Here is a 22,035-nt window from a genome sequence, read left to right as displayed (position 1 = left end):
ACTCTCTTTATTGATGTGTCAGCAGGGAGTACGGAAACTCATGTCAGCACTTCTGAAAACCATCGGCAGCCTCTGTTCTCACAATTCCAGTACGGCCGCACTCTGACAAAGCAGTTTTACAGACGGACCAGCATTCTGATCTCTAGCGGGATAATGACCACCATAGATTTTCTGATCATATGGACAGATGTGATCTCTGTGTATTCTTTATTAACCAGAAAGCTGGTAACTCAAGACAGTTACAAAGTTACATCAGTGCTATCATTACAAATCCCAAAAATCAAAAATTTAAGCCACCTTCTCTCGTTCTTTAAATCGAAAATTTGGAAGATTTCTCTCTGTAAGATAAAGTTACATCAGTTTATGGAAAAGAGCTACTGTAGCTCAACAACTGGGTATGATTTTGTTTTATGTTAAAGAGGTTGTAACCCTTGAAAAAAAGGGAGATCCTTGTGCTGTCTAATCTGTCCCTCTCTAAGATGTAAAAAACCTGGTTGATCCTTCCTGTTTCTGTGTCCCCCTTAGTGTGCTGACCACGGTACCGGTACTGTGGTCAGGTTGCGTGCCTCCGTTATCCTGCTGCTTTCCGCTCTCCCTGTCCGCTACTGTGTGTGTGTGTGTGTGTGTGTGTGATCTGATTTCTTCCCTGCTTCTTCCCTCCTGTCGCTATTAGTAGCAGTAAAGTTAAGAAAAAATGACTGCCAGCCACTTTGTTCTACCAAGCCTTACTGCACTGTGTGCAAGTTTGTATAAAATGATGCCTCTAAATACCTTATTTCAGTTTGTTTCTGGACGGTCACATGACCCCCGGCCCCTCTCCTCCCCTGATCTAAGGGCTACAGTGGGAGAGGCTGAGCGGACATCATAGCGGTCATGTGACCTCCATGGCTGACGTCAGAGGGGGATCTCTGCTTCTCCTGCTGTAGCCCTTAAATGGGGGGAGGAGAGCATCAGAAGGTCACGTGGCTGGCTAGAAACCAACTGAAATAAGGTATTTAGAGGCATCATTTATACAAACATGTACACACTGTTGTATGGCTTGATAGAACAGAGGGGCTGGCAGTAAACTTTCAGTTTTTACAACCACTTTAAAACGTTCCTGGCAATTGTACCGTTTAAGCAGCAGGAATTCTGACAAGGAAGGGGAGTAAAGAAGTCCCCGATGTCAGAATACAATGGCACAGTGGGAGAGATCCGTGCATCACACATTGTGTTGATGAAGGGATCTGTCAGGTGTTTTTCCGTTCAACCCACTGGTTGAACGTAAAAAAAAAAAACTAAACATGTTTACCCAGCTTTAGTTTCACTTCCTTATTTCTGGTGGCCACTCTGCAGGCTAAACTAGACTCTGCTGTGTTGCCACCAGAGTGCACCAGCTCCTGTTCTCTTTTCCAGAAAGAATGCCATGCTCCATTCCATGCATTTAAAGAAGGGAGAAGAAGGAATCGATCGTGATGTTGATAAATGGGTTTAAAAAAAAAAAGGGGCCTGTTATTCATGGATGAATTGTGTTTCCAACCCATATGCCTAGACTCGCGTTTTTTTTTTACAGCTCAAAAACGCCTATGCCATTTGCAGCTCAAAAGCGCCTATGTGGGCATGATGCCATAGAATAACATGGACAGGCGTTTTTAAGCTGTAAAAAACGCTCAGAATAGTGGCTGTAAAAACACCAGTGGAAATGAAGCCTTAGGGGTTACAACGTTGTAAAAGCAGTGACCTGTGAAGAAAAGAGCATTATTATCTTGCTACATGTGCGTTGCATGTTTTCCTTTAAATTATTTTACTTTGTAGTTTTGGAGATGCTCTGCATAGCTAGTCCTACCCTCTTTCAGTGGGTCTTTAGTTTCCATCCAGAGCAAATTTAATTTCTGGCGCTAGACGCCCTATGATTTTTGACCTATCTGTTGTTCATCTGTTATGATCTGCACACGTTTTGGGTTATAGCTTTCTATGTTCTGCAAGATGTCATTTGGATGGAGTCACTGTCTGCCAACACTGCAGAGATTGTAAGTTTTAGCTATCTCACCATAACGGGATCAGTTATAGAGATCACACTTCCGATGCTTAGATTAGGGAATTAGAAAGATTATAATTACCTGTCCGTTGGTCCACCTTAGCAAAGTTCCCTGTAGCAATCCTATTTGACTCTACAGGTGCTTGAATAGCACATCCCCCTTCTGACCTCTGTAGTTGCTTCTGCTAACTTCTAGTCATAAAGGGACTCCATAGTAACCATAGTGGTCATCGGGAGAAACCACAACAGCCAACGGGAACATGGACAATCTGGAGGTGCAGAGGGTCAAGCTAAATGCTGAATTTTAAGCAAATGGGCTGATAAACATGCAAGTATACTGTTGCTTTCTTCACAGATTAATTATTTTTGCCTTTTTGAACCCAAAATTGCTTCCAAAATATTTTTTCTTGTACAGAGGAACCTCGGATTACAAGCATAATCCGTTCCAGGAGAATGCTCGTAATCCAAAGCACTCGCATATCAAAGCGAGTTTCCCCATAGAAGTTAATGGAAATGAAAATAATTAGTTCCGCATGGACTTCAGGGGCATGCAATACTGCATGTGGCCAGGGGTGGGGGTGCGCCCGAGAGCCTCGGAAACGCCCGGAAAGGCCCAAGGACAGCTGAGCTGAACTCGAAAAGGCTGCTTATTTCTGAGGTTTTCCAAGCATTTCTGAGCGGCTTGGCTTTGCTCGGCTCCGGCACCCCCCCAACCTCAGGCCAAACGCAGTACTGCACACCGCTTTGGCTTGAATTTTGCTCGTTTTGCAAGACAACACTCGCAAACCGAGTCAGGATTCTTTTAAATACAGTGCTCGTATTGCGAAATGCTCGTTAACTGCCTTACTCGCAATCCGAGGGTTCCACTGTATTTTTGTTTGGATGTGTCCAGTTGCCAAAATGGGGGTGTCCCCATTAGAAGTTTCCCTTTCACCTACTGTTCAGTGATGACTATTACATTTTCAGTTTTCCATCACTTTCTGTCCTTTTGACAATGGTCACTAGGAAAAACTGAGAGGTGAATCCAACCAATGGGGGACGCTGACAACCGTAAAAACTTGATGTACCGTATTTGCCGGCGTATAAGACGACTGGGCGTATAAGACGACCCCCTAATTTTCCAGCCAAAATGTTGGTTTTGGGATATACTCGCCGTATAAGACTACCCCCTTCCTACTAGTCATGCCTCGCCTCACGGTGCCACCATTACATGCCAGACTGTGCCCCATTACATGCCAGACTGTGCCCCATTACATGACGGCTGTATGCCAGACTCGCTGTGCCCTTACCTTATCCTAAGACATGCAGAATCGCGGGCGTACTGTACGTTTTTTCAAAAGCCGCGCCTCCTACGTCTTCTGTTCCGTGATAGGCGGAACAGTCAGCTTCGCAGGAGGCACTGTGTTCAGTGTTCGCCTATCACGGAGGCCCTCTCGTCCGAGGACGAGAGGGCCTCCGTGATAGGCGGACACTAAAGACAGGACGAGAGGGCCTCCGTGATAGGCGGACATTAAACACAGTGTCTCCTGGGAAGCTGAGTGTTCCGCCTATCACGGAATAGAAGACGTAGGAGGCGCGGCTTTTGAAAAAACGTACGGCCGCGATTCTACATGTCCTAGGATAAGGTAAGGATGTTGGGTTACAGGCGTATAAGACGACCCCCGACTTCTAAGAAGATTTTAAGGGGTTAGAAAGTCGTCTTATACGCTGGAAAATACGGTACTTGTTTTGTATCTGTGACCGTCCAGTGGGTTTGTGATAACCGCAAAGCGATTGACTTTTCGCGGAGGCCCAGGTTTGCTTAATCTGATGGCAACATTCATTTTCTTTGTATGTTGCTCTGATTTCCTCTTTCCTCTGTTTTCTACTCTCTCTTTTCCAGCTTGAGGCCATAAATGCTCATTAAAATTTTCCTTTCCCAAGTACCCAGGCGCTTTTCTTTCACTTTCGTTAGGCTCGGTGTTTCTGCCAAGTAGCTTACCTAGTGCACAAGAGCAGATGGTCCCGACTATACAAGGGTGGGTGTCCTGGCACAGGTTTCCATTGCGCAGACACCTGTCCACCTTTGGCTGGCTTTACCATGTAGATCGCAGTCACCGTCTTCTCCGTGGGAAGTGTACGGTACGGGTAGAAGAGTCTGTATAAATGATGTTCAGTCCCAAAGCCATTATCCTCTTCTTTTCTCACATTCCAAATAATGAGCATCGCTCAGCAGTGCCAAAATCCAGCTGTATTGTTCTATTAGGATTTGGTTTGACTATAACCCGACAACCTCTGCTTACTTGTGTGCCAGCTGTGCCCATGATGATCACCAGAGAGAGCTTAGAATGGGGAAATACTGATACTGAGACGCTTTATAGAGGCTTTTCATGTCTTCTCGGAAGACTTTAGTTGTTTGGGTCTAGCACAGTTCTAATTAAACAAATTATAAAGTTGGATTTAGTTTATAACGTCTTAAACGTTAGAATTGTCTCCTTTTTCCTAATCCTCAGGTCACTATGCCCACTGAAGACTGGAAACTTATTCGAGTTAAAGTGGATGTAAACCTTAGACGTGAAATCTGAACAAAGCAATTTCCTCTATAGTGTAGTATTTTTCTCAATTAACCACTTCAGCCCTGGACCATTTGGCTGGCCAAAGACCTGGCCACTTTTTACGATTCGGCACTGCGTCGCTTTACCTGACAATTGCGCGGTCGTGCGACGTGGCTCCCAAACCAAATTGACGTCCTTTTTTCCCCCACAAATAGAGCTTTCTTTTGGTGGTATTTGATCACCTCTGCGTTTTTTTTTTTTTTTTGCGCTATAAACAAAAAAGAGCGACAATTTAAAAAAAAAAAAGCAATATATTTTAACCTTTTTACTATAATAAATATCCCCAAAAAATATATAAAAACATTTTTTTTTCCTCAGTTTAGGCCGATACGTATTCTTCTACATGTTTTTGGTAAAATAAAAAAAAAACGCAATAAGCGTTTATTGATTGGTTAGCACGAAAGTTATTACGTTTACAAAATAGGGGATCGTTTTATGGCATTTTTATTAATATATATTTTTTTTACTAGTAGTGGCGGCGATCAGCGTTTTTTTTTTTTACTGTGACATTATGGCGGACATATCGGACACTTTTGGCGCAATTTTGGGACCATTAACATTTATACAGCGCATAGTGCTATAAATATGCACTTATTACTGTGTAAATGTGACTGGGGTTAACCGGGTGGGGGCGCTGAAGGGGCTAAGTGTGCCCTAGGGATGTGTTCTAACTGTAGGGGGGAAGGGCTGTGTGTGACACAACACTGATCACCGCTTCCGATTACAGGAAGCTGTGATCACTGTCCTGTCACTAGGAAGACTGGGGAAATTCTTATTTATATCAGCATTTCCCCGTTCTTCCTCTCTGTGAGACGATCGCTGGTGTCCCCGCGGACATAGAGTCCGCGGGTCCCGTTGTCGGACTCGCAGCGGGTGTGCGTGTGCCCACAATGCCGCTTCTTAAAAGCGACGTACAGGTATGTTAATCTGCCTCTACGTGCCATTCTGCCGACGTATATCTGCGTGAGCCAGTCGGCAAGCGGTTAGGAGCACTAAAGCCTCGTACACACGATCGGATTTTCCGACAGGAATTGTGTGATAACAGACTGTTGGCCTAAAATCCGACCGTTTGTACGCTCCATAAGACAATTGTTGTCCAACTTTCTGCCGACAAATGTTGGATGGCAAGCTAATAAATTTTCCACGGACAGCGGTCTTTTGTCAAATTTTCCTATTGTTTGTACACAAGTCCGTCGCACAGAAGGCCAAAGTACAAACACGCATGCTCGGAATCAAAGCTCGCCAAACACGACCTTAGCGGAAGGTGCCCAAAGGGTGGCGCTCAAGAGCTGAAATTTCACGTAGTACGTCACTACGTTCGTGTTTGTTGGTCGACAATTGTGTGCAGTTTGTATGCAAGACAAGATCATGGCCAAAGCCCTTCGGACAAAAGTCTGACGCTTTGTCTGTGGAAAATCCAATCGTGGGTACGAGGCTTACGTGTCACTTTTGTCTGTTGCTTTGATCCTCTGCTATCGGCATGAGTCACTTCCGACGAGTTTTCCTGACACCAAGAGAAAAATGGCGACAGGTGTGGGGCCTTTAGTTTGACAGCCTCAGCCTTGTCTGTGCAAAATGACTGCACTCTTCTTGGCTGCCAGGAGTGGCACTTGGTGTGGTCTTCAGAGATGGTATTCTGCATACCTTGGTTGTAACAAGCGCTCATTTGAGTTGCCTTTCTATCATCTAGAACCAGTCTACCCATTCTCCTCTCACATCAACAAGGCATTTTCATCTACACTGCTACTGCTCACTGGATATTTTCTCTTTTTCGGACCATTCTCTAATTTCTAGAGATGGTTGTGTGAGAAAATCCCAGTAGATCAGCAGTTTTTGAAATACTCAGAGCAACCCGTCTGGCACCAACAACCATGCCACGTTAAGTCACTTAAATCCCCTTTCTTCCCCATTCTGATTCTCAGTTTGTACGTCAGCAAGTCGTCTTCACTACACCTAGATACCTAAATGCATTGAGCTGCTGCCATGTGATTGGCTAATTAGCAATTGGTGTTACCAAGCAACTAAACATGTGTACCTTAAGGCCTCATTTCCACTGGCGTTTTTACAGCCACGTTTCTGAGCGTTTTTTACAGCTTAAAAACGCCTGTCCATGTTATTCTATGGCTTCATTCCCACATAGGCGTTTTTGAGCTGCAAGTGGCATAGACGTTTTTGAGCTGTAAAAAAAACGAGGGACCAGGGCGTTCTGAAGCTCCAAAGTAGAGCTGTAAAAACGCCAGACGTTAAACGCTAAAAAACGCTCAAAAAACGCGGCCGCTGCATTTTTAAATGTATTTTTAAACGCTCAAAAACGCGCAAAAACGCTTAAAAACGCGACCGCTGCATTTTTAAAGCTGCAGCTCACAAAAAAAAATTTTTTTTTTTTTTTTTACAAAAAAAACATGGACAGGCGTTTTTAAGCTGTAAAAAAGGCCAACAACAGTGGCTGTAAAAACGCCAGTGGAAATGAAGCCTTAGGCTTCATTTCCACTGGCGTTTTTACAGCCTCTGTTAGGCTTTTTTACAGCTTAAAAACGCCTGTCCATGTTTATTTTGTAAAAAAAAAAAAAAATTTTTTTTTTGTGAGCTGCAGCTTTAAAAATGCAGCGGTCGCGTTTTTAAGCGTTTTTTACAGCTCTACTCTGGAGCTTCAGAACACCCTGGTCCTGCGTTTTTTTTACAGCTCAAAAACGCCTATGCCATTTGCAGCTCAAAAACGTCTATGTGGGAATGAAGCCATAGAATAACATGGACAGGCGTTTTTAAGCTGTAAAAAACGCTCAGAAAAGTGGCTGTAAAAACGCCAGTGGAAATGAAGCCTTAAAAGTGGCCGGTGAGCGTAGATCTCCAATTGAGAGGGAGGAGGGGTGCTGGAGTCAGATACAGGTACAGTGGAACCTCGGTTTAGGAGTAACTTGGCTTGAGAGTGTTTTGATTTGCGAGCAACTTTTTTTTTTTTTATTCTAACTCAGTTTGTGAGTGTTGACTCGCAAGACGAGCAGAATTCAAGCTTAATAGGCCTGCAGTACCTCATTTGGCCTGAGGTACGGGGGCGCAGGAGCAGAGCCGAAAATAGGCCTGCAGTGCCTTATTTGGGCTGAGGTACGGGGGCGCAGAAGCTGAGCAGAGCCGAAAATAGGCCTGCAGTACCTTATTTGGGCTGAGGTACGGGGGTGCAGAGCCGAAAATAGGCCTGCAGTACCTTATTTGCGCTGAGGTACGGGGGCGCTGAAGCTGAGCAGAGCCGAAAATAGGCCTGCAGTACCTTATTTGGCCTGAGGTACGGGGGCGCAGGAGCCCGAGAAAAGCCGAACATTGGCATGCAGTACCTCATTTTGCCTAAGGTACTGGGGCGCAGGAAACGAGCCGAAGTGTCCTCAGGCCTTTTCGGACGTTTTCGTCACTCTCTGGCGCCCCCCCACCTCTGGCCGCATTCGGTATTGCATCCCATTGAAGTCAGTGCGGAACAAATTATTTTCGTTCCCATTGACTTCAATGGGAAAACTCGCTTTGATATACGAGTACTTTGGATTACGAGCATTCTCTTGGAACGGATTCTGCTCGTAATCCGAATTTCAACAGTATACTGTACTGTAATTTGTTTTTGGGGGTGACGGTCCGCTTTAAGGAGAACTATTATAAAGATACGATTGTATCCAAGACGTTGTGCTGATGCAGGAAATGCTCCTGTAACTTTATACTATAATAATATATACAGTTCTGTATTTTTCGGCGGCGGCGTCCTGCAGAGATTTGCAGTCTTTTTTTTTTTATACAATGTACAGCATCCGGAACACAAGATTTTCCCACATCCGTCAGCATTTTAGACTCGGTGGGTTAAAGTTACACATCAAAGGAATTGAGCCATGCAGCCGATTTACCTCCCAATTGTAAAATATTTCACATATTATTTGGACCCATCAGCCCCCCGCTGTGCCCCCCGTTGTGCCATGGGAATGATATTCTAGGGCCACATACTGTATACATCTCTGTGTATTTTATTTGAAGTTTTCAGGCTTTGATTCGTTTTTTGGTTCCTTATACGTGCGTTCCTTTCATCCTAGATTTCAATCAAATCCGATCGTCTTCCGGCTCAGCATCTTCCAGTGGGGGGGCAAGCAGTGTATCTAAACCCAGAAACAAACCTTTAACCACTTTAATGCCGGGCACTTTCACCCCCTTCCTGCCCAAGCCAATTTTTAGCTATTCTATTCTGCATTGAAAACACTTTATGATGCTTGTGGTATGTTAATATATATTTCATTTGCTGTTCCTAACTGGTTTCCTAAAGGGAATGTTTTGCAGCTTTTTATACATTAGTGCAATTAGTCTTTTTTTTTTGTACATTAAGGTAATTATTACATTTAGCATTCTGTTTTTATATTGATAGCCTCTTTCCATGTTTTCTACATTCCTATTTATCTAAAATGTATCTCACCTATAAGATGTTTGGGGTTTGACAGCTTATTCTGACAAATGGAGGCACAAAGCAAGCAGCATCTGTTGTGTCGTTTCTTTAGCTAACACGTAGTGCTCTGGGAATCTTTTGCAATGTGTTAAAGTAGAATTAAAAAATATTTGTTTTCATTTATGGACATGGCACCTGTCAGGAGTTTTTGGCATCTGTGTCCAATTGGGTAGGGGTGGGGGGAGGTTGGTCACTTCACTTCCTTTCTCCAAAGCCAAAACAGGAAGTAGGCGGAAATCCTTTCAAAATGAGGGAGTCCCTTGTCACCAGAACTAGTGTCCCCATTGGAAGATTTCCCCTCTATTTTCTGTTGTGGAGGCAACCCAATATTTGGGATTTTCCTTTACTTCCATTTACAGTTAACGGTATGGGCAAATAGAGAGGGCGAGTCTCCCTAATGGGGGCACAGACAGCAATAAAAACTGACAGGTGTTCTCTATTCTCTCTAAATTATAATTTTCCTTGAGTTAATACTATTTTTATTTAATTTTTTTACTACTAATGGCGGCGATCAGCGATTTTTTTCGTGACTGCGACATTATGGCGGACACTTCGGACAATTTTGACACATTTTTGGGACCATTGACCAGCAAAAAATGCATTTAAAATGCATTGTTTATTGTGAAAATGACAGTTGCAGTTTGGGAGTTAACCACAAGGGGGCGCTGATGGGGTTATGTGTTCCCTGAAGTGTGTTTACAACTGTAGGGGGGTGTGGCTGTAGGTGTGATGTCATCGATTGTGTCCCCCTATAAAAGGGATGACACGATCGATGCAGCCGCCACAGTGAAGAATGGGGTGGGTGCGCGCCCGCGACCCACGGCTGGGTACATGTACAGGACGTACCTGTACGTACATGTGCCCAGCCGTGCCATTCTGCCGACGTATATGTGCAGGAGGCGGTCCTTAAGTGGTTAAAGTGGAACTTTAGTCAGAAAATTAAGTCTTGCTAGAACACTTCATGCCGGCTCCTTTGCAGGTTTAGCTATATAAACATAAAAAATTGGTGTACTATTTAAACATATACATTTTTATTTAAATTAACCTTGGATTACGAGCATAATCCGTTTCAGAAAAAGAGTTTCCCCATAGAAGTCAATGGAAGATAAAATAATTTGTTCCACATTGACTTCTATGGCATGCAATACCGCATGTGACCAGAGGTGGGGGGTGCCGGAGAGCCTTGAAAATACTTGGGACAGCTCGGCTGAACTCGGAAACTCTCGGAAAGGCTCAGGAATTGAATATTTCCGAACAGCTTCGATCGGCTCCGGCGCCCCCCACCGCACCTCTGGCTAAATGCGGTACTGCACAGCGCTGTGCCTTTAATCCTGCTAGTTTTGCAAGACAACACTCGCAAACCGGGTCAGGATTTAATAATAAAAAAAATGCTTGTATTGCGAAACACTCTTTAACCGCGTTACTCGCAATCCGAGGTTTCACTGTATATTATATTATTAAATTAACCCCTTAACGCCCGCCGCACGACTATTTACGTCCGCAAAATGTCACGGACAGGCAGATGGGCGTATATATACGTCCTTGCCTTCTAGCGGGTGGGGGGTCCGATTGGGACCCCCTCCGCTGCGTGCGGCGGGCGGATTCCCTCGGGGAGCGATCCGGGACGACGGCGCGGCTATTCGTTTATAACCGCTCCATCGCGATCGCTCCCCGGAGCTGAAGAACGGGGAGAGTTGTATGTTAACACGGCTTCCCCGTGCTTCACTATGGCGCTGCATCGATCGAGTGATCCTTTTTATAAGGGAGACTCGATCAATGACGTCCGTCCTACAGCAACACCCCCCTACAGTTGTAAACACACACTAGGTGAACACTAAATCCTACAGCGCCCCCTGTGGTTAACTCCCAAACTGCAACTGTCATTTTCACAATAAACAATGCAATTTAAATGCATTTTTTGCTGTGAAAATGACAATGGTCCCAAAAATGTGTCAAAATTGTCCGAAGTGTCCGCCATAATGTCGCAGTCAGGTCACGAAAAAAATCGCTGATCGCCGCCAATAGTAGTAAAAAAATTTTTTTTTTTTTATAAAAATGCAATAAAACTATCCCCTATTTTGTAAACGCTATAAATTTTGCGCAAACCAATCGATAAACGCTTATTGCGATTTTTTTTTTTTTTTACCAAAAATAGGTAGAAGAATACGTATCGGCCTAAACTGAGGAAAAAAAATGTTTTTATAAATGTTTTTGGGGGATATTTATTATAGCAAAAAGTAAAAAATATTGCTTTTTTTTTCAAAATTGTCGCTCTATTTTTGTTTATAGCGCAAAAAATAAAAACCGCAGAGGTGATCAAATACCACCAAAAGAAAGCTCTATTTGTGGGGAAAAAAGGACGCCAATTTTTGTTTGGGAGCCACGTCGCACGACCGCGCAATTGTCTGTTAAAGCGACGCAGTGCCGAATCGCAAAACCTGGCCTGGGCATTTAGCTGCAAAATGGTCCGGGGCTTAAGTGGTTAAATGATTGTTGTTTAATATTATTTATACTGTTAAAAATCTAGTAATATACTGTCTCACACTGCTCTGCACATGCTTAGTTGCTCTCTATGTTTAGGCACTGTAGGGGCCAATCTGACAGCCTTAGGATTTACTGCTGCTTAGGGGCTCTGGGCTTCAACAAAATGCAGGTAATCGCTGGCTGTGCAATGAGCAGCAAAGACCGGCCACCACCTGTCATTATAGTGAATGCGGCCGGACTTACCTGCTAAGAGCTGCTGACAGCTGCAGAAGGAACTGCCGCTACAATTCGCACCGCCCTAATGGCCGGTGAGAATAACTAATATGTAACCAAAAAAACTATTTTCAGTTCCCTTTTAACCTGAATAGGCAATTTTATTTCATCCTGCTACTTGAGTACAAACAAAATGTACATTGAGTAGTAGTTTGAGATGAAAGTCAACCAGAACAAACATACGATGACCTTTGGTGAGAATCGCACATCAATCAGCAGGTCCAGATTTTAGGCAGCTAAAGTTCTATACAAATCCTCAGTTAACGTTGAGCTTGGCTGCCATCTTTACTATCTCCCTATCTCCCTACAAGTCTGTTAATAGGATGGGAGACTTTGTTGACCAATAGGGAGACAGAAGGACAAAGTTTGACACAAGGAAAATGGAGATTTGCATGAACCTTCAGCAGCCTGTTTGTCTGGATCTACTGATCTTGTTTAACCTCTAGTTGTGTATGTGCTGAATATGAATTGGGCAAGTTTACCACTGATCAAAAAAAAAAAAACCTTTTAAAGCTTCATTTCCATGGACTTTTTTGCAGCCTAAAAACAGCTCTCCATGTTAGTCTATAGCATGGGTGCTCAACCTGTGGCTCTCCAGCTGTTGCAAAACTACAATTCCCATAATGCCTCAGCCTTTGGGAGACATGCTTGTACCTGTCAGCGGCTTGCAATGCCTCATGGGAATTGTAGTTCCGCAACAGCTGGAGAGCCACAGGTTGAGCACCCGTGGTCTATGGCCTCATGCCCACCATGACGTTTTTGAGCTGTAGATGGCTGAGCCGTTTTTAAGCTGCAAAAAAACCCCAGGACCAGTGCGTTCTGAAGCTCCAGCGTTAGAGCTGTAAAAACGCTCAAAAACGCGTAAAAACGTTACCGCTGCGTTTTTGAGCTCCAGCTCAAAAAAAAAACAAAAAAAACATGGACAGGCGTTTTTAAGCTGTAAAAAAGGCTAAAAAAAGTGGCTGTAAAAACGTCCATGGAAATGAAGCCTAATGGTTTATCGAGTTCTATGCCACCAGCTTCTGCTTAAAAGGACACAAATGTTTTCAGTCTTGGTACAGTAAAGTGAATACTGAAAGATTTGTTCATAATAACCCCATGAGGCACATCGGGCCCCTCTACCCATGGGCCGTGTCTACACACTGGCAGACAGCCTTATAATTAATGTGCCAGCTCCTGCCAGCACGCCACTGTTTATTGCATGTGTTTCATTATGTATGCCGCCTTCATTGTAAATCATATCCTGTTCTGTTTTCTTTTTCAGAAAAACTAGAAGCTGCCCCACCATCCTCCCTACAGATGAAATGCGGTAAGATTGCAAAACATTGATGAATGAGATCTACTGATTAAAGTAAAGGGACCAACACCTGAGTGTAGCGATAAACTGATCTGCCCAGCTAGTAATTCGGCACGTTTTCTGGCCGGGGGGAAGAAAACAAAATTAGAATTTGTGATCCACTTTGTGGATCTGCCACTAAAGTGACCCTGACACTTCTAAAAAGGAGTGGACTAAAGTGTCACAATGCAGGGGACCCGAGATTCTTGTACATCCCATAAATTATGTTGTGGCGCACCCAGGACCTCAAAAAACACGAAGCTATAAATGACTTGTACACGGATTACTTACAACAAGGGAGTTGGCTTTAGGCTCTGTGGCTTCCTACCTCCTGTACATTGAAAGAATCGCGAGGTGTGGGAGGTTTACTGGTACAGGATGCAGGACACAACTCTTCCAAAATGATCACATCTAATGTTTCATTTCTGCCTTCCCTACGTTGCTGCTTTCCCACGTTTCTACCTTCCCATCATGTGTCTTCTCCAGATTTCTGATCTCCCTATAATTCAGCCTTTTTCAGGTTTCTGGGATTTCCATGTTTCTGCCTTTTCCATGTTTCTTCCTCACCCCCGTTTCTGCCCCTTCCACGTTCCTGCCACTTCCACGTTTCTGCTTTTGCCCATATTTCTGTTTTCTCCGTTTCTGCTTTTTCCAAAATTCTTCCTTTTTTTTTTTTTACGTTTCTGCCTTTTCCGCGTTTTTTGTTTTTTCCTTCATTTCCGTCTGCTTCATATTCCTGGTTTTCCTACGTTTCTTCCTTTTCCTACGTTTCTTCCTTTTCCTACGTTTCTTCCTTTTCCTACGTTTCCTCCTTTCCCTACGTTTCCTCCTTTTCCTACGTTTCTTCCTTTTCCTACGTTTCTTCCTTTTCCTACGTTTCCTCCTTTCCCTACGTTTCTTCCTTTCCCTAAGTTTCCTCCTTTCCCTACGTTTCCTCCTTTCCCTACGTTTCTTCCTTTCCCTACGTTTCTTCCTTTCCCTACGTTTCTTCCTTTCCCTACGTTTCTTCCTTTTCCTACGTTTCCTCCTTTCCCTACGTTTCTTCCTTTCCCTACGTTTCCTCCTTTCCCTACGTTTCCTCCTTTCCCTACGTTTCTTCCTTTCCCTACGTTTCTTCCTTTCCTTACGTTTCTTCCTTTCCCTACGTTTCTTCCTTTCCCTACGTTTCTTCCTTTCCCTACGTTTCTTCCTTTCCCTACGTTTCTTCCTTTCCCTACGTTTCCTCCTTTCCCTACGTTTCTTCCTTTCCCTACGTTTCTTCCTTTCCCTACGTTTCTTCCTTTCCCTACGTTTCTTCCTTTCCCTACGTTTCTTCCTTTCCCTACGTTTCTTCCTTTCCCTACGTTTCTTCCTTTCCCTACGTTTCTTCCTTTCCCTACGTTTCTTCCTTTCCCTACGTTTCTTCCTTTCCCTACGTTTCTTCCTTTCCCTACGTTTCTTCCTTTTCCTACGTTTCTTCCTTTTCCTACGTTTCCTCCTTTCCCTACGTTTCTTCCTTTTCCTACGTTTCCTCCTTTCCCTACGTTTCCTCCTTTCCCTACGTTTCCTCCTTTCCCTACGTTTCCTCCTTTCCCTACGTTTCCTCCTTTCCCTACGTTTCCTCCTTTCCCTACGTTTCCTCCTTTCCCTACGTTTCCTCCTTTCCCTACGTTTCCTCCTTTCCCTACGTTTCCTCCTTTCCCTACGTTTCCTCCTTTCCCTACGTTTCCTCCTTTCCCTACGTTTCCTCCTTTCCCTACGTTTCCTCCTTTCCCTACGTTTCCTCCTTTCCCTACGTTTCCTCCTTTCCCTACGTTTCCTCCTTTCCCTACGTTTCCTCCTTTCCCTACGTTTCCTCCTTTCCCTACGTTTCCTCCTTTCCCTACGTTTCCTCCTTTCCCTACGTTTCCTCCTTTCCCTCCGTTTCTGCCTTTTTCCTCCGTTTCTGCCTTTTTTTTCCCCCTCAGTTTTCTCCCTTTTTTTCCCCCTCAGTTTTCTCCCTTTTTTCCCCCTCAGTTTTCTCCCTTTTTTTCCCCCTCTATTTACCTTTAAAACCCCTTTAAGCTTCTGCCTTTTTCTACATTTCTGCCTTTTCCTATGTCTCTGCCTTCTTCCCACATTTCTGCCTTCTTTGCCTTAGTTTCCGTCTGCATCATATTTCTCATCCTCCAATGTTTCTGCCGTTTTTCCCCACGGTCCTGCCATTCTCATACTCTTACATTTCTGTTTTGCCTCAATTTTTGTCTGCATCCTATTTCTCATTGTCCATTTTTTTGGCCTTCATCCCACGTTTTGGCCTTTACCCCACGTTTTGGCCTTTATCCCACGTTTTGGCCTTTATCCCACGTTTTGGCCTTCATCCCGTGTTTTGGCCTTCATCCCGCGTTTTGGCCTTCATCCCGCGTTTTGGCCTTCATCCCGCGTTTTGGCCTTCATCCCGCGTTTTGGCCTTCATCCCGCGTTTTGGCCTTCATCCCGCGTTTTGGCCTTCATCCAGCGTTTCGGCCTTTATCCCACGTTTCGGCCTTTTCCCAACGCTCCTGCCATCCTCATACGCGTTCATTTCTGCTTTGCCTCAGTTTCTATATACATTCTATTTTTTGTCCTCCAATTTTTCAGTCTCCTCCACGTTTCGGCCTTCTCCACATTTAGGCCTCCTCCGCTCTTCGGCCTTCTCCATTCTTTGGCCCTTTCCACGCTCTTGCCCTTTCCTCATTTCTGCTTCTTTTTTTTAAGCCTTTTCCACATATCTGCTTTCCCTTTTTGTTTCTGTCTGCATCATATTTCTGGTTTTCCTACATTTCTCTCTTTTCCATGTCTCTTCCTTCCCCACACTCCTGCTTTTTCCATGTTTCTGTTTTCCCCATGCTCCTTCCCTTTCCACATTTCTCCTTTCCCTTTTGATTCTGCTTTCCATACATTTCCACGTTCCTGCTTTTTTTTCGTTTTCTGTGTGCTGCATAGACCCCTAGGCTGGGTAGAAAGCCACACGCCAACAGAAGATCTCTGGTTGTGATCTTCCCTTTCGGTAAGAGGCAGTCTGTTTGGAAGGTGGAGGATTTCCTTTCTATCTTATCACTGTTCTATGGTTTCCTTTCGTTTGATGTCACCAATTTATGTGAAGGAGAGCAGTGTATTTTCAGCAACTAAACCATCATCCGATGCGTCCATTTTTCGAAATCGGACATTGATTTGTTTATTTATAGCAATTTTTTTTTCACTGGGACTTATTGGAATACATTGCGGATAGGGTAACCTATTCATTATAGTGTTTTCAACATATCCATCGCACAATGAATAGCAATATGCATGCTTATTGGTTTTATGTTTGAAATATCACGCTTTTTGCGCGGCTTAATTTGTATTTTATATTTTATTGCTGCACATTTCTTCTTTTCTTATGTTTCTTTTGCCTTTTTCACATTTCTGCTCTCCCCACTCTCCTGCCTTCTCTGGGCCAGATTCTCAAAAGAGTTACGACGGTGTATCTCAGGAAACACCGTTGTATCTCTGTTTTTGGCCCCGGGTATCTATGCGAGTGATTCCTAGAATCATTTTCGCATAGATACGGCCAAGATCCGACAGGTGTAAGTCACTTACACCGTCGGATCTTAGATGTAATTCGTCGCTGGCCGCTGGTAACTTTACGCCAGTCCGCCGTATGCCATGTTAAGTATGGCGTCGGGTCAGCGTCGTCTTTTTCCGTCGGTTACGTCGTTTTACTAAGTCGTCCGCGAATACGACTTTACGTCAATGACGCTCACGTCGGCGTCATTGACGTTTTCCGTCGTGAGCTGGAGCATGCACACTGGGCTCTTTTTCCGCCCGGCACATGGGCAGTTCGATCAGCGCGGGGGCGCGCTTAATTTGAATACAAGCCGCCCTCTTTGAATTACGCGGCCATACGCTGGGCCATTTACACTACGCCACCGCAAATTACGGAGCAAGTGTTTGGGGAATACAGCACTTGCTCCAGTAAGTTGCGGTGGCGTGGTGTAAATGGCTTACACTACACCAACGCAGGATGTACGGGAATCTGGCCCTCTGTCTTTGCTCATCTTCTCTATCCGCCTTCCGGCTCCAATCTGCCAGGTGCACGTTACATTGAACAGGCGACTTGTATATAAGCTCCTCTATAAATCGTATCTTGGAGCATTGAATTAAACGGCACAGAATGTTACATTCAGTAAAGCCATCTTACAGCACAACATAAACTGTGTCTGAAAGCTAATCTGCAAGATTGAAGGCTTGTTGTTTAAAGGATGCCTCATTTGAAAATGTCATGATATTTAGATCTCTGCTACAATGCATTTTAATTTTAGTTTCTGTGTGTAAAATCCAAGGGCAGAATTAGTTTTATCGTTTTCTAGGTGTACTCCAAGCTTTGAGATTTAAATGCTAGTGATTTGTATCCATAACAATGGCCCTCTGGTATCACAAATGTTTAACCACTTAAGCCCCGGGGCTGTTTTTCAGACTCTGTGTTTACAAGTTAAAAACACGTTTTTTTTTTGCTAGAAAATTACTTGGGACCCCCAAACATTATACATTTTTTTAACACCCTAGGCCTAGAGAATAAAATAGCGATCATTGCAATACTTTTTGTCACACCGTATTTGCGCAGCGGTCTTACAAGCACACTTTAAAAAAAAAAAACAGTAAAGTTAGCCCAATTTTTTTTTTATATATTGTGAAAGATAATGTTACGCCGAGTCAATTGATACCCAACATGTCACGCTTCAAATTTGCGCCCGCTTGTGGAATGGCGTCAAACTTTTACCCTTAAAAATCTCCATAGACAACGTTTAAAAAAATTCTACAGGTTGCATGTTTTGAGTTACAGAGGAGGTCTAGGACTAGAATTATTGCTCTCGCTGTAATCGTGGCGATACATCACATGTGTGGTTTGAACACCGCTTTCATATGCGGGCGCTACTCGCGTATACGTTCGCTTTTGCGCGCAAACTTGTCCGGACGGGGCGCTTAAAAAAAAAAAATGATTTATTTTACTAGGTTTTATTTATTTTTACAGTTTTAAAAAATAAATAAAAAATTGGGTCACTTATTCCTATTGCAAGGAATGTAAACATCCCTTGTAATAGAAAAAAGAATGACTTTGCCCCTCGGAGTTAGATTCTTTACGGTCTGCGTTTCCTTTTCAGTGGATGACCTCGTTACCCTACTTAGGGATTAAGCTTACCCCGAAGTATTCCGAACTATATCAAGCCAACTTTCCTTCTTTGTTTGGCAAGCTGACAGCTATGCTCACTTCTTGGTCCACTCTTCCGATCTCTTGGTTCGGGAGGGTGGCGACGGTACGTATGACCTATCTTCCGAAATTGCTTTATTTTTTTTCGGGTTTTACCTGTTCAGGTACCCTCTCACATCCTTAGAATTCACCAACGTAAAATTATGCAGTTTATCTGGGGCCCCAAGAAGCCCAGGATTAAGAGGCAAGTGCTTTTTGCACGCAGAATTAACGGTGGCCTCTCGGTTCCTAATTTGTATGCTTACTATACCGCAGCGGGTATCGCTCCGCTGTCTCGTCTTCATGAGAAACAGCAAATGCCACTGTGGGCTACTTTTGACTTGGTGGACTCTCACCCAACACCTCTAGCCTCTCTTCCATGGCTCCCTCGAGCGCATCGTCCGTCCTCTATAGGCCCTTGTCTGGCCCATTCCCTTAGGTTGTGGGACGCGGTTAAGTATTCTGCGGGTCTGATCTCTCCACATTTGCAGTTACTTAGTCTCCTTCATAACCCGTTATTCCCACCAGGTCGGGATAATCCCTTACAGTTTACATGGTGGACTGAACATGGCTTTGTAGATGTTCATTCTATGCTCTCCCCAACCAAGATTATTTCGTATTCACTTTTACGTTCCTCCCATGATATTCCCCTTAGGGAATACTATAGTTACTTACAACTTCGACATTTTCTCCAGAGCCTAATTAGATCACGACCTACCCCCTATACCATGACTCCCTTTGAAAGCTTATGTAGATCGCGCCCCCATTCCCCGGGACTGATATCTCTCATTTATACAGCGATTATCAACTCTAGGAGACCACCCTTGAGACCTTACCACCTTCAGTGGGAGGCTGAACTGGGGAGGCAACTCGATCCGGAAGATTGGCAGGCTATGACCGTGGCATTGTCTAAATGCTCTACTAACGTCCTCTTTCAGGAGAATGCTTATAAAGTGTTCTATAGGTGGTACTATACCCCGGCCAGACTGGCGAGTTTTATACCTTCTTATTCTCCCTTGTGTTTCCGTGGCTGCTCCCCCCCTTTTTTTTTCTCTTCCTTTCTTTCTTTTTTTTCTCTCTTTCTTTTTTCTATTTACTTTTCTCTATTTCTTTTTCTCTTTCTCTTCATTGCCATTTGCTCATGCGTCTTATCTAGTTGACTTTCTTTCTTTTCAACCCTCCCTTTCTATGCGGCTTGGGCCCTCAGGCTCGGTCCTGTCGGCCCTGGACGCGGGATGCATTATTTGTTTTATACTTTGAAAAACAGATATCCTTTGCTATGTGCCTGCTAGAATTTAGATTTTTTTGTGTTATTTTATGTACTATCTTAAAAAAAAGAAAAAGAAAGAAACATTTTATTTTTTATTTTTTTTTGAACTGTTGCGTATTGTATAGCAACTTTGCTTTTAAGTTTTATAGTTACTCCGGCGAGTTAGCCGGCATGTTACCTAAGCCATCATTAGGTTAATTTAGCAGGACACTTCTCATGAGAACGTTTTATTGCCGGTCCTCGGGATTCGCCTTGGACCCCTGGACGCCGGATTACTCTCAGGTTTACGGACTATCTGTTCTGATGATTGATAACTTACGGTGTGTCCACCGCTGTTTTATCTTTATTTTTCTCTTTGTATTTGTTTTTGTTTATTGATGTCTCTTTTCAATAAAACTCTTTGTACAAGAAAAAAGAATGACAGGTCCATTTAAATATGAGATCAAAAAGACCTCACATCTCATATTTAGACTAAAATGCAAGAATAAAAAAAAATTGTCATTTGTAAAAATGACAAAAATAAATTGTCCCTTATAAGACGTATGGGTGGAAGTGATGATGTTTTGACGTCGCTTCCGCCCTGCAATGGTATGGATACGGGTGGTGGCCATCTTGCCCTCACTCGTATCCATGCCCAGCACGAGGAAGGACCCGATCGCCTCCGTGGAGGGAGCGGGAGAGCGGCTGTGATCTCGCAGTGAATCCGATGCAGAGACCACCATTATCGTTTACAGGACCAGAAGAGATGGATACCTCGGTTGTGGCAGCAGCTGCTGCCGCCGTTACTGAGATAACAAAGTCAGGATGTATCTAGTCGTGCAGCGGTCCTTAACCACTCAACCCCGGACCATATTGCTGCCCAAAGACGAGCACTTTTTGCGATTCGGCACTGCGTCACTTTAACTGACAATTGCGCAGTCGTCGAACGTGGCTCCCAAACAAAATTGGCGTCCTTTTCCACCCACAAATAGAGCTTTCTTTTGGTGTTCTTTGATCACCTCTGCGGTTTTTAGTTTTTGCGCTATAAACAAAAATAGAGTGCCAATTTTGAAAAAAATGAATATTTTTTTACTTTTTGCTATAATAAATACCCCTCAAAAACATATATAAAAAAAAAGTTTTTTTTCCCTCAGTTTAGGCCGATACGTATTCTTCTACCTATTTTTCGTAAAAAAAAAATCGCAATAAGTGTTTATTGATTGATTTGCGCAAGTTATAGCGTTTACAAAATAGGGGGTATTTTATGGCATTTTTATTAATATTTTTTTTTTTACTAGTAATGGCGGCGATCAGCGATTTTTTTTTCCGGTACTGCGACATTATGGCGGACACTTCGGACACATTTTTGGGACCATTGTCATTTTTATAGCGATCAGTGCTATAAAAAAAAACATTGGATTACTATAAAAATGCCACTGGCAGTGAAGGGGTTAACACTAGGGGGCGGGGAAGGGGTTAAGTATGTTCCCTGGGTGTTCTAACTGTAGGGGGGGTGGCCTCACTAGGGGAAATGACTGATCTTCTGTTCATACATTGTATGAACAGAAGATCAGCATTTCCCCCCCTGACAGGACCAGAAGCTGTGTGTTTACACACACAGCTCCCGGTCCCCGCTCTGTAATGAGCGATCGCGTGTGCCCGGCGGCGATCGTGCCCCCCGGGCATGCGCACAAGAGCTAGGCTGGACGGATTGATAGCAGCGCAGCCATTGGCTGGTGCTGCTGTCAATCACAGTGGATGACACAGTGGATGACGCGGGGGGCGGGGCCGAGTGATACAGTCGGCAGCTATGCCCGCCGCTGTATAACGGGAGCGCGCTCGCAAAAGCTTTCCACCATGCGAGCTCGCATGAAGGTGGAAAGCTTTTGCGAGGAGGAGCCGAGACAGCCGCCGAGGGACCCCAGAAGCCAGGGTTAGGGGACACTCTGTGCAAAACGAGCTGCACAGTGGAGGTAAGTATAACATGTTTGTTATTTAAAAAAAAAAGAAAAAGTTCGCCTTTAGTGTTCCTTTAAGTGGTTAATAATGAAATAGCGTTGCCCAGTAGTGAGTCACATTGTCATTATCTCGCCGGAGAAAAGAAAGGGAGAATCTGCTGCTGAGCGCTGCACAAATTGCGCTGTCCGGGTTGGTGCCGGTGTAAAGTTGGGATTGAGCAGTCTGTGAACTCTGAAAAGCTCCCGGACTTTTGGACGGTGATTATCTGTGCCAAGGGATTAAATCTGGCTGAGCACGCAGCATCCGACTGTGATCTGATTAAACCGCAACCATTACCCTCTTATCCTATAGAACGCCTACTATTCGCTGAACAGGCAAAAATCATTTCATTGCTAAACTGTTTTTCTTTTCCATAACTCTAATGCCCC

The 22,035-nt window shown here is 44.0% G+C and overlaps 1 protein-coding gene across 2 annotated transcripts in view; it reads left to right on the top strand.

The window, feature by feature from the left end:
* The window catches only part of TMEM65 (transmembrane protein 65), a 186,643-nt gene that overhangs the window by 95,916 nt on the left and 68,692 nt on the right, over positions 1–22,035 (top strand). For both annotated transcript variants that reach the window (XM_040354937.1, XM_040354936.1), the window contains one exon: positions 13,101–13,145. In XM_040354937.1, the coding sequence (XP_040210871.1) occupies positions 13,101–13,145 (45 nt within the window). The remainder of the gene's footprint in view (positions 1–13,100; positions 13,146–22,035) is intronic.

The sequence above is a fragment of the Rana temporaria genome, chromosome 5 (assembly GCF_905171775.1).
Source record: "Rana temporaria chromosome 5, aRanTem1.1, whole genome shotgun sequence".
NCBI lineage: Eukaryota > Metazoa > Chordata > Amphibia > Anura > Ranidae > Rana > Rana temporaria.
This window is presented reverse-complemented; position numbering and strand designations above follow the sequence as displayed.